This window comes from Pelodiscus sinensis, chromosome 7, assembly GCF_049634645.1.
Source record: "Pelodiscus sinensis isolate JC-2024 chromosome 7, ASM4963464v1, whole genome shotgun sequence".
Classification (NCBI taxonomy): domain Eukaryota; kingdom Metazoa; phylum Chordata; order Testudines; family Trionychidae; genus Pelodiscus; species Pelodiscus sinensis.
Window position 1 is genome coordinate 41,143,437 of NC_134717.1, and position 12,467 is coordinate 41,155,903.

Here is a 12,467-nt window from a genome sequence, read left to right on the forward strand (position 1 = left end):
AGGAAGCAGCGCCATTCACCCATCAAAAACACACTAGAAAAGGAGTAGAAATTGTCCTTCCTGTGAAGTAATGTGTTTAAGCTTTTAGAGGTTATCAGTCAGATGTTCTCCTTCTGACTATAATCTTGAAGACCACAGACTCTGCCTCAGCTGAGCTAATGGAGGAGATTCTTAAAAAGAAAAGAAAAAAAGCTACAAACTCAGTGCAGCTTACTCAAAGTGCAAACACAGAGAAGCTGTTATGTGTAACTGTCAGTTGAACTGGAAAATACTATTTTTTAAAACTGAAGTTGGCATTTGAGTTTCCCAAGATAGTCTCCACCCTACTGGAACCTCACATTTGTAAAACTGGCAGGATGGGGAAAGAAGAGTTGTTTCCATTCTACTGTAAATAGCAAGGTCAAATTTTCTTCTGGATTGGAACAACAGATCAACACCAAGCCATACTGCAAATGGAGGAATAAAGCCTAGAGGAGTATCAGCTCTGAAACAGGAATCAGACAAAAATAAAGAAAATAATTTTGCTACTTGAAAATCAGTTTTCAATAAACTCTGACAACCACCATTTGTGGATTGATAGATCTCTGGACTACAAAGCTATTGATTCATTCTACTTGCAACCATTGAACCTACTTTTGTTGCCACAAATAAATTTATAAGAGGACTAACGAGACTACATTTGTAATAATTTGGGTCACTCAAATTACCTTCTTATGAAATAAGATATGCTAAAAAAGTTGAACTTCATGTTACTACTCAGTGCTCACAAAGCTGGTTGTACAAACATTGAGAACTCTCCTGCAAAGCAGGTACCGTACTAATCTGTTTTATTATTAGAATGCTACTAAGGCTCAAAAGACCATTACAAGAGATAAGAGGCATCTATGAACAGAAGGTGGAAGAGTCAGTCTGAAGAAGACCTTACAGAACAGAATACTGAGTTGGTGGTGGATAAATTATCTAATACTTGAACACTGATGTTTTTAAAGTCCAAGTATAAGTGGATAATACCCAAAACCAACCAACAATAATGGACTATTAAATACCAGAAGTTTCAGAGGGTAGCTGAGTTAGTCTGTCTCAGAAAAAACAACAACAAATGGTCTGGTAGCACTTATAGACTAACAAAACAGGTAAATGGTATCATGAGCTTTCGTGGGCACAGCCCACTTCTTCAGATGACCGCAGTTATGAGTTTAGGATGTGTCCATCCTAAACTCATAACTCCAGTCATATGAAGAAGTGGGCTGTGCCCACGAAAGCTCATGATACCATCTACGTATTTTGTTAGTCTATAAAGTGCTACCAGACCATTTGTTGTTTTATTAAATACCAGTAATTCTCCATAGCTTACACCTTGCAGCAAAAAGATACTATTGGTCTTGCCTTGAGCTGTGTGAAGAAGCAGATATTACAGCCTCTCAATCTTCTTTGCCACAACAGGGACAATATGATGAAGGCATCATCCTCTTGGGAAAATAAAGCTGCAAAAGAATTCACAGAAATTTATGGGTTAGTGAGTGGGAAACAATGCAGAAAATTACATAAAGAAGCTAGAAAAAACTAAACGGATTATTTGGAAGGAAAGCGAAGGCTTTGCAGCTGGTGTAATAAAGAACAGGAATTTGGGAGAGAAAAGTGGAGATGCTGAAAAACCACCCAAGATGAAATGGGTGATTTCTGAGAATCCTTCAAGGTGAGAAGTGAGTACACTCAATGGGCTTCAAGTGGAAAGTTATGTCATCAATGTACAATAATGGAAAAGATCTGATTTATGTTAAGTGCCTTTATAAAAAAAAAAGCCCTTCTCAGGCACTATAGTACAGGTTGAACCTCCTTCATCTGGCACCATACGGACCTGACCAGTCCCAAACAAGGAGATTTGCCAGAACTGGGGAGGTCCCTCCCCTCATGGACTGTTCTGACCCACTGCCCCTAGTTAGGGCTCCAGCCCCTCCCCTCTGCTGCCTGGCCAGCCATGGCTCCCCAGGCTGGAGCTCTCTATCTACCCCAGCCCTGTTGCTGCTGGGGACCAGAGCTCCCTGGCTGCCGCTGGGGCTGGAGCCCTGTGGCTGGAGCTCCACAGCCAATGGTGGTCCCCCTCTACTGCCCGGCCACTGGAGCCAGAACTCCCCACTGTGCTGTTCATCACCCACCCTTGACACCAGGCTCCTGGCTGAGTCGCTGGTCCCCACTGCTGCACTCCTGCCCCGTGACCAGACCCTCCCTACACCTGGGCTCTGGGGTCCAGGAACATCTGTGGTCCTATTGGACCACAGATGTTGCCAGATCAGATGGTCCCAACTGGAGTTACAACTTGTATTGTCAGACAAAACTGAAAAGGACACAGTTTAATTCTACTTTGTGATTCTTCTCTGAAAAGTCACACTAAACATAGCATTGTGAGGTTGCATATTCATTTTCTCGCAATGGGATAAGATAGTCAATTTGTAAGTAAAATGATATTTTTCTAGATGTCAATCCCACCAACAATATGTAATCAGAGATTCAAACCTAGTACTTTCCTTCTTGTGAACTTTCACTGGTGATGATGCAGGCCAACTCAGGCCCATAGTGACTTCTGTGAAGTCTCACTGTCTTCAGAGGATTTGCATAGATGTAACTATGGGAAAACATAGGGTACGTCTAGACTACATGCCTCTGTCGCCAGAGGCATGTAGATTAGGCTACCCGACAGAGTAAAATGAAGCGGCGATTTAAATAATCGCTGCTTCATTTAAATTTACATGGCTGCCGCATTGAGCCGACAAACAGCTGGCATACCTGGGTTGTCGACAACTCCCTTTGATGTCGGCAGGGAAGCGTCCAGACTATCGCGCTGAGCCGACAAACAGCTGATCAGCTGTTTGTCGGCTCAACGCGGCAGCCATGTAAATTTAAATGAAGCGGCGATTATTTAAATCGCCGCTTCATTTTACTCTGTCGGGTAGCCTAATCTACATGCCTCTGGCGACAGAGGCATGTAGTCTAGACGTACCCTTAGTCAATGATTTTCTTGGTGTACAAGAAGGAATAGAATCCAAGCCTTTTTGCTCAGCACCACTGGATCAGTACAGCTAACAGAAGTAATAGAGACTTATTTTTGCCACTGAGGTCAAGAAACTGTGAATACACACAAGCAGGAGATCAGCTGGATTTAAGAAAGCACCATTTTAAAAATCAGATTTCAGAGTAGAACTGGTCTTTAAAAGTAGTTAGGAAAAGAGGAAATGTTCTGGACAATGGCAAAGAGAGTTTATATTTTTCTGACCATATCTCTTTAACCAAGTGTTGTAGAAAGGAAACAGTTGTATAAAAAAGCCTTTCTGGAAGCAAAGATTTGGTAAAGCCATCTGACATTCAGCAAATCAGCAGCTGAACTATGAAGAATACATTCTTTTGGGTAAAAATTCTGCAGCTATTCTTGGCTCCTGAAAAAGCAAGACAACAGGCAGCACACCACTAATGTGGAAGGAGTGGTGAATTAAAAATGTCTAATATTACAGAACAGACATACTAAAATTGGAAAAAACAATCTTAACCTATTTTGGAATTTTTGGAGATTTATTCCCCAGTCATTGTTCCCTCTCTGGAGACTCCTGTTAAAATTATTCTGCTAGATAACTCAAGTCTGTGATGAAGTGCAAAGCTATAGGAGAAAAACAGTGAGTTATCAATATTTCTTTGCTAAGAAATAATTATACTACTACCAAAAGAGAAAACTATTTATCTGATAATGCATGTGACTTGGAGTGTGAATGGTATGTTACATTTTTAAGAGAACACTGAGGGTATCTACTGTGTTAATATGTTTTTAATCTAAAAAACACTGCAGTTAAAAGTAAAATGTAAATGCAAGTCAAGCTGAGCTAATGTCAAATACAAGAACAAAGAGACACAAATGGATTGACAGGTAGGAAGAAGTATGTACCTTAGATATTATTTATTTAGAAAATCTTTAATTATGTAATACAAATGCAGTGAGAGAGAAACAACTAAAAGAAACAGTTTGAAAAGAAATCATGCAAAGAAAATTGCATATGGCTGCCAACCAAAAGCAAGGACAGACCAGATAAAAGGCTGCTTGGACTCATTCCATCTAAAACAACTAGTACCCTTAATTTTATCTTTTTACTAATTAAAGCTGTCACCTTCCTGATGATTCTGTCTCTTTTCTGTATGGATGTCTAAAAAGCAATCCCATTCCAGGCACATCCCATTTTCCTGGCACAGCCAGACTTAACTCTATCCATGAGTAGTCACATTGGTAAGCATTTTCATTTTCTGGGATTTAGAGATACATATTTACTGTCCTCCAAAAGGCTGAAAAAACCCTCTCCCACTTCTTTCCCATTTTGATATGTCTACACAGTATTTTGGAGTGAGACTCCCAGACTGGTATGAGAAACTAGGGCTGATGTGGTGCACTTTAGTGCTCCATTTGTGACTCTAAAAATTGTTAAAAGTGACAGTCAGTTTAGAATTTGAAAATAAAGATTTGAATGCTGTACAATATTAATTTAAATTACTATAAAGCTAAAACTACATTCACATAATTGTCAATAGTTAAAATAGCTCATTTTAACTAGGAGTCCAGCTCTTGATTTGCAACTTAAATGTTCTTAAATGTTCATTTAATAAAATAAGATTAAATCTCTTGATTAGATATGTTAGTTGTTTAACTGGTTACTTTGTTTTATAAAACAGACATTATAAAAGGAATAGTTTGTCTGGTAAAGATTCTAAACATGTAGGTAACCTAACTAAATACACAGGCTCTGAAACATTACCTGATTAACGGAGGGAGAAGAAGGGAAATAGTAGTTTTCTCTTATTGATTTTAAAATATTATTTTCAAATTAACTAAAGCAGCCAAAACCAACATCTGTGAGCAAAACTACTTAACAGCATCCCTTTCACAAGACATATTCTCTTCAGTTATTTCTTTTAGCTATCCTTTATATTTATTATAATATGATGAGTTGATGTATTTATTTTGTTTAAAATGTTGCATGTTCACAGAAAGCTTGACAGACATAGCACTAAAAGATAAATAGCCTTAACACAAAATAAACTTTACCTAAACTTTACTTTTACTGTACCTAAAACATTAACAAAGATTAACAGAATAACTCATCACTAACATGAAAATCATAAATTACCTTTGATTTATATTTAAGAAACCCACTGTTGGCCACTACAAATCTAGCTGCACAAGAGACCCTCGAGACTGTAAACAAGCCTTATCCATGTACGTATAGCATATCCTGAAAGCAGAGGTAAAAGGAACTTAAGTTTCTTGCAGGTACTGTCATGCTGCATTCCCTTTTCAGGTGGAGGCCCCTCAAGGCAGAGAGATGGGGTGCGATATGACAATACCTGCAACAAATATAAGTGTGGAGGGGGTCAGTGCAGATGGAGAATGGGGGTGTACCAGAAGTAAGGGCAAGAACTTGGGGGAAGAGGAGAAGCTCAGGGCAGAGGCCTGGGGGTGTAGGAGTCAAAGTTGGAGGGTATGAGGAGGGGCTTAGGGAAGGAGTCAAGATTGGAGGGTGTAGGGTGCAGGAATCAGAGCAGAGAGTGTGAGGGACTCAGAGCAGGGAAGATGTGACAGGTGCAAGAGTCAGGGCTGGGGTTGTGGGAAGATGTAGTAGTCAGGGTTGGAGATATGAGGAGTGGCTCAGGGCAGAGGGTTGAGGTGTGGGATGGGAGAGTGTGGGGGGGGGAGCTCAGAGCAGGCAGGATATGGGGGTGTGCAAGATTCAGGGAAGGGAACTGGTGTGTTTAGTGGTGAGTGTGGGAACAGCAAGGGCACCATTTCAGGGGGCAAGAGGGCTGCAGTCGCACATACCAGGTCACTGTTGCTATTCCTGCTCCCTCTGACAAGGGACTGAGGAGAAAGTGCAGAGGCTGCTGAGTTGCTCTCCCTCCCAACTAGCCAAGAAAAGGGAAGAGCAGGAATGTAAATCAACAAAAAAACTCAGTCCTCACAAAGATTCTAATGACCCTTTTAATCTTCTGTATCTCTTCTACAAAATAAATAAATAAATATCAGTCTCTATAGTTTTAAGACCAGCAACTTTTCCATCCCCAAATTTATACTTAAAAAACAAATGACCACTATCATCACTGGCTTCTCACTAATTCACATGACTACACAAAGAATGGTGATTATTACCGTTTCAGTGAGCTGCACAGTATAATTGCCCCACTGATACTGTCAAATATTATTGGAAAGCAAGAGAGCCTGGCATAAGCAGACCTAAATTATCTTGTTTTTCTTAATCATCAATAAATGCTATAAATTTATTCCCCGTTTTGGTTTTTTTTTTAAATAAATGCAAGATAAAATGCCTTCATTTAGGAGGGATTTTTAAAAATGTGACATTATTTTTGCCAGATATAAGGAACCTCAAGCAAGGAAATCCTTATAATGCCCTAATTTTGCAAAGATTTGCCCATATGCTTAACTCTTGTGCACACAGAAAAACTTAAATAACAATGAATAGTTTAGTAGCACCTTAAAGCTTTTGTGGGCATAACCCACTTCTTCAGATGACTGGAGTATTAAAAGTCCAGATACAAGAATAAATAAAGGGGGAGTGGAAAAAAGGAGAAAAAAGTCAGTGAATAGATTGTTCAAGTTACAAAAGGCCAATCAGAACAATTAGCACCTCCATTGGTTGGTTAAGTCATTAGGATGTGGAAGGTAGTGTGTGAGCCAGATGACATCTCTGTTCATTCTAATCTATTAAGAATTAAATTTGTAAATGAAGTTACTTGGAGACCCATTAATCAGTGTCCAGACAGATTAAGTGTTCTCCAATAGATTTCTGTATGTTGCCTTTTCGAATATCTGATTTGTGTCCACTAATTCTTTCCCACAGAGACTGTCAAGTTTGGCCAATATACACTGCAGTGGGGCATCTGATGGCATAGATCACATTAGGGTAGCCTTCCCAAACTATGGGCAGTGGCCCGATACCAGGCCGCAGGAAAAAAATACCGGGCCTCTGCATGGTTGCTGGGGTGTTCTGGGCTCCCGGAGTGCCTGTGTGACACCGGGTCCGCCAAGCCCTTGGCCAGCCTGAGCATAACCTGCAGCCCAATGTTCCGGATCCCGGCAGAGGAGTAGCTAGGGGAGGTCAGGAGTGGGGGGGAGGGGAGAGACCAGGGGAGGAGGAGGAGGAAGGGAGAGCCGGCCACCAGAAGCAGCACTGGACAGGGGAATTGGGACAGGCTTTGGAGATTTGGGGTAGGGGGCAGCCCGCGGAAGCAGGGCTTGATTGGGAGGAGGTGTAGGGGAGAAGCAGGTGCCGGAAGCAGGGCTTGCCTGAGGCATCGGAACTGGCCGGGAGAGATTTGAGGGGCTGGCGGAAGCAGGGCTGCCGGGGGTAGGGAGATGGCCAGGGAAGATGGCGGGGGGGGGGGGGGGAAAGAGAACCGGCAGCCAGAAGCAGGGCTGGATGCGGGCAGCTGGTCTGGCCAAGGGAGATTGGGAGGAGAAGCAGGGGAGAACTAGCTGTCTGGGAGGGGGTTGGGGGAAGTGGGGCTGGACAGAGGTGCAGCGGGACTGACCCAGTCACATAGCTCTCGGGGCACTGCCCCCCCCCCACACAAAGCATGAGTGAGTCCGACCTGGGGATTCTATTGTGACCCCACCCCCACGAGTAGTTGCGAACTGGCTGGCTGGTAGACACACTCATGCAGTCTGAGCACATTTAGCAGCCAGGCAGTTTGAAACTACAAACTGATACATCTAGTAATAATAAAATGCACCGAATGAGAAAATACCAGACGTTATATGTCTGGTATTTTCTCAGTTTGTTCTTTATGTGTTTATATTTTTAGTCTGCAAAAAACAGTACTGAAAAAAAAGGGTTCCAACTAAAGTAAAAAGTTGGGGAAACCCTGGTCTAACCAGCTTTCTGTCTGTCTTCCACTCCATTTTTCCAATCCATATTCTTTAACTTGATGGCAAGAATGTTGTGGGTGACCATATCAAAAGCTTTTTTAAAGCTGGCACTGGGGGCTTTGGGAGGACCAGAAACAACTTATTTGAATATTCATCATTTGATAAATGAATATACAAATGAATGTTACCGGTCCTTCAAAAGTTCGTGAATGGATTTACTGGTCCCCGTGTCAAAAAGTTTGGGAACCCCTGCATTAGGGGATGTGCCAGGGCAGGTTAAAGTGTTCTTAACCTTAACACTTTAACCTGATGGAGATCCATTAATGAGTGCTCAAAGTCACCATCTTGTTTCAGGCCAATTCCAGGAGCCAAATGCACAGGGAAAGGTTGGAACTTAACTTCACCTACAAGGTTAATTCTTCCACATCCTAGTGACTTAACCAAAAAAACAAACAAGGAGGTGATAATTGTTCTTATCAGACTCTTGTAAGTACTTGAATAATCTATTCACTGTCTTTTTCCCTCCCTCCCCCCCCTTCTTTATTCTTGGATCTGTACTTTTAATACTCTAGTCATCTGAAGAAGTGAGTTATGCCCACGAAAGCACATGCTACCATCAACATGTTTTGTTAGTCTTTAAGTGCTACAACACTATTTGTTGTTTTTTAAATTTTTCTAGTTACAGACTACCTCGGCTACCCCTCTGAAGCTCTTCTGCACCTTGCTGATTTCACTGAGTCCACTCTCCTGTATATAAGTCTTTGCAGGTTCAGGGATGAAATGTGTGTACTTCACCTCTTCTCGTTTACACCCACAGTGTAAATTTTCATGATCTTTAAAAAGACATTTTGCTAGTGCTGAATACCTGATTTGCTGAACAGAGCCAGTAACATTTGAATTAACACCCCAACACATACCTTCCAAATGCTCTAGTTTATAGAGTAAATCCTTTAAAATAATCACGGGCCATTTGGCTACTATCTTCCCCGGGGCTGCCTCTCTGTGTACGCTTAAGGGGACAGGGTACCAAGTGCGTAGCACGCTGCCCCGGGCTCACCGCATCAGCTCCATCCCACTCAGGCGCTGCAACCTTTCTACATGCAGCGTCCGCCCCGCGAGCGGCTGAGACAGCAACGCCTGTAACGGAACGCGCTGTTCGCCCCGCGCCTGTAGCTGAGGGAAGCCGCTCGGCGAGCTGGAAACATGCCCCCGGAAGGCCGGCAGGCGCCGCGTGGGAGGAGCGGCACAGAGAGCGAAGAGCAATGGATTTGGGGCGTTGTAGTTTTGTCGCGTCATTGGAAAGCGTCTGAAAAAAACTCCCCGGCGCTGAGCGAGGCCGGGGGGGGGGGAATCTCTTGCAGCAGGGACAGCTGGGAAGTTGTGTTACTCTCTCCAGCCCCCGCCATTGGCTTCTGCTCTTTGCATGTCTCGATGTCAGCCCCGGGGAACGGGCCTGCTGCAAACGTGACCGAGTCAGACACATAAACAGCAGCAGCCCGGGTGAGTTGCCACCGCCAACAGGCAGAGCACCGAGACGTGGGGGAACGGGCCCCGACTCCAGCCTGCAGCGCCGAGCCCGGGAGGCTGCTGCTCAGGCAGGAGGAGTACGTTTGCATGCAGGCTGGAGCGTAGCGGGGACTGTGCAGGTAGCCCTTTCCCGGCTTATTTCACCCTGTGCTCACAGGAGTCCAGGGTTTGGGGGAGGGAAGGGTCAGCAAGTGGGTCCATGCTTGTGGCATTGAAAGATGAAGCGGTGTATGTGCCTTGTTGTCTCCTTGTGTCGCACAGCCCCGCGCTTGCTGGCTGAGCCAGGAATGAGAAGGAATTCGAGCTTTTCCCCCAAAATAAAAATGTTTCCAGATTCAACCACTTCCTCCTCAGCCAGGAGACTCCCCTCCAATGCTTTTAAAATACACAGTGTCTGCCGCCTTCTAACCAGAAGATCTCATGGATTTTACACAAAAGATGCGGGTATCGCTCACAGAAAAAACATGGGAATCCTAAGACAGCTAGTGTGTCAGGTAACTGCTTCTAACATTTTCCAGGAATGAATGAATCCTTGTTCAGAATATATGGACTAAAGAAATCAGATTCTAAACTCCAGTCTAGTGCAGGAATTTGGGTAACCTCTGGATTACATGCAAAACAGGAGAAGTGTGTGAGAGGGCAAACTGGCTGAGTTCTTGATTAAGAATGAGTTAGCAATACTATTAAACTTACCTCAGAAAAAAATCTGGAAGAGATGCAACATCTTTACCGGTCAAACCTGACAAATATTTTATGGCAGAAAAAATGACAATGCCATGTGTAAATCACTTTTACTCTGCAATATAACCGTGTTACTCTTTCTAAGACCATTCACTCAGATTACTTGAATCTGGGTGGCTACTGTAAATAATGAATACCATAACTTTAATATTATATCAATTTAAAGGGCACCACCAACTTTAAATTTTACTTCAAAACTCATAGGTTTTGCCTATTTGTGCAGGCTGCCCTAAGGGAATTCTGTGCTAAAAAAAAAAAAAAAAAAAAAAAAATCTGCACTAAAATAACAATTCTGCACATCTATTTTTTAAAAATTTGAAAAAAGTCATATTTTATTTGTCAAAATAACTCAATATAATCATTCTAACATCAATTATTTTGGTAAGTTATTTCAAAATACCAGTCAGCAGGTTCAGGATTTTTTTTAACTAATACATTTCTTACTGGGCATATTACTACAGAACTTTGAGCAATTTATTTAAACTTCAATACAGAACTGCATTTCCTGTTCCCCTCAGAAGCAGTGCAAAGATTTGGGGTAGGCAAAGGTAATGCGGGAGCTGAGGGAGAAAAAAGGAGCATGGGAGTGAACCTGGAGAATTGTTGGATGTGGCTGGGAGAAATATGGAACAGCAATTTTTGGCAAATAGGGGAATTATTTGGGAATAAAAGACCCTCTTCCATGCTGCCCCTGGCTGGTCCCATGTGGCACTGCAGGGGTGCTGGCATGCCCCTACTTTTAACCAGCCATAAGGGGGAGTGACAGGGGCATAGGGCCACAGTTCAGATGCTTCCACCACTCATGCCTTACTGTTCGGCCCCTCTCTCAGTGCTGTCACCCCACTAGTCCTTCTGAATAGCAGTCTGTGACCACCCCATCCCCCTTGTGCCACTTTATCCCCTCCAGATCCCAGAACTCTTTAACTGGGCTCCATGAACAGGGCCCTGTAAGAAACACAACCAGCTGCTGGCTTTTGCTACTGATCAGATAACTGCTGGGTGTTTTGGCACCACAGTGGCCCCTGGTGAATAAAAGGCAGAACTGCAGAGCCTCTCCAAGACAATTTTCTGCAGAGACATGAATTCTGCATGTGTGCAGTAATGCAGAATTCTCTCAGGAGTAACTATCGCACTTCAGTAAAGCCTCTAGTACACTAACAAGAGAGCCTCTCCCAGTGGTATAGTTAATCCAACTACATAAGACATATTAGCTGGTGAGAGAAGTTCTGTCAATATAGTGCTGACTAGTTGGTGGCTAGATTGGTATAAACAGGCCCATGGATAGGCATGGGGGAGAGGGAAATTACCCTGGGACATGTAGATTCAAAGAAGCCTGAACTCCCATCTGCTGCTACTACTGCTTTTGCAGCTGGAGTCTTGGACCCCTTTGAATGCTGCCAGAGGGTGGCTCCATGTAGCTCTGAGGGCTCGGGGGGGGGGGGGGGGGAGCCCATAGCACTAAAAGGTGTCTGTTCCAGGCTCCATCTCTTCTGGGGGCAGAGTCACCCCCCCCCCCCCACACACACACAACTTGCCCCTGGGCTCACAGTGGCTGTCAGCCCCATTCGGTATAAGTTAGGGATTTTTCACAACCCTTGGTGACATAGTTATACCAGTGTAAATTTGTGGTATAGAGCTAAACTAAGTGCAACAGAATGACTTCCACAATTTAAAAAACCAGGAGTTGTCTTTAAACAAATAAACATGGCTCTGAAGTGGAAACCAAACATTGCAGCAATAGGAAACTGAAGTTGAAGATGACTATAAATCAAAGTGAAACGGATTTAAAAAATAATTGCCCAAGCTGAGAAAAATGTACAAATAGCTCAAATAAGGATAAGTAAATTAGTATATATAAATCACTTCAGTTTTAACAATCTAAGGGCTTCTGCCTTATTCATGCAGCCAGATGTGTGAAAGGGAATTCCTGCACCCAGATGAGGCTCCCTGAAGCTAATGGGACTTTGTCTGACCATAACTTGACTACATACTTCTCATTAAAGGACTGGGGTCTTAATTAATACAGATAAAATTATTTACAACCCCATATCCTGATATCATTAATGTACAAGTAATTTTTTTTATGCATGTGAGTAATTCAAGTGAAGTCATTAACATCTTGGCTACGTCTAGACTGGCATGATTTTGCGGAAATACTTTTAACGGAAAAGTTTTTCCGTTAAAAGTATTTCTGCAAAAGAGCGTCTAGATTGGCAAGGATGCTTTTGCGCAAAAGCATCCGTGCCAATTTAGACGTGCTTTTGCGCAAGAAAGCTCCGATGGC

At 42.9% G+C, this 12,467-nt stretch overlaps 2 protein-coding genes across 10 annotated transcripts in view; one reads left to right on the top strand and one right to left on the bottom strand.

Moving 5' to 3' along the window:
• METTL8 (methyltransferase 8, tRNA N3-cytidine) overlaps window positions 1-12,467 on the bottom strand; it is a 205,428-nt gene that overhangs the window by 36,259 nt on the left and 156,702 nt on the right. For 2 of the 8 annotated variants that reach the window (XM_006138982.4, XM_075933622.1), the window contains exons 1-2: window positions 8,833-9,193; window positions 1,387-1,484 (exon numbers count right to left, since the gene is read on the bottom strand). The gene's annotated coding sequence lies outside the window, so the exon portion shown is untranslated. Of the gene's footprint in view, window positions 1-1,374; window positions 1,485-5,162; window positions 5,184-8,832; window positions 9,194-12,467 lie in introns of those variants that run through there. The other 6 variants (XM_075933618.1, XM_075933620.1, XM_014581511.3 and 3 more) reach the window with 6 other exon arrangements.
• DCAF17 (DDB1 and CUL4 associated factor 17) overlaps window positions 9,260-12,467 on the top strand; it is a 49,808-nt gene continuing 46,600 nt past the window's right edge. The window contains exons 1-2 of one of the 2 annotated variants that reach the window (XM_075933616.1): window positions 9,260-9,415; window positions 9,704-9,936. In XM_075933616.1, coding sequence (XP_075789731.1) covers window positions 9,730-9,936 — 207 coding nt within the window. In that variant the 5' untranslated portion in view covers window positions 9,260-9,415; window positions 9,704-9,729. The other variant, XM_006138979.4, reaches the window with a different exon arrangement.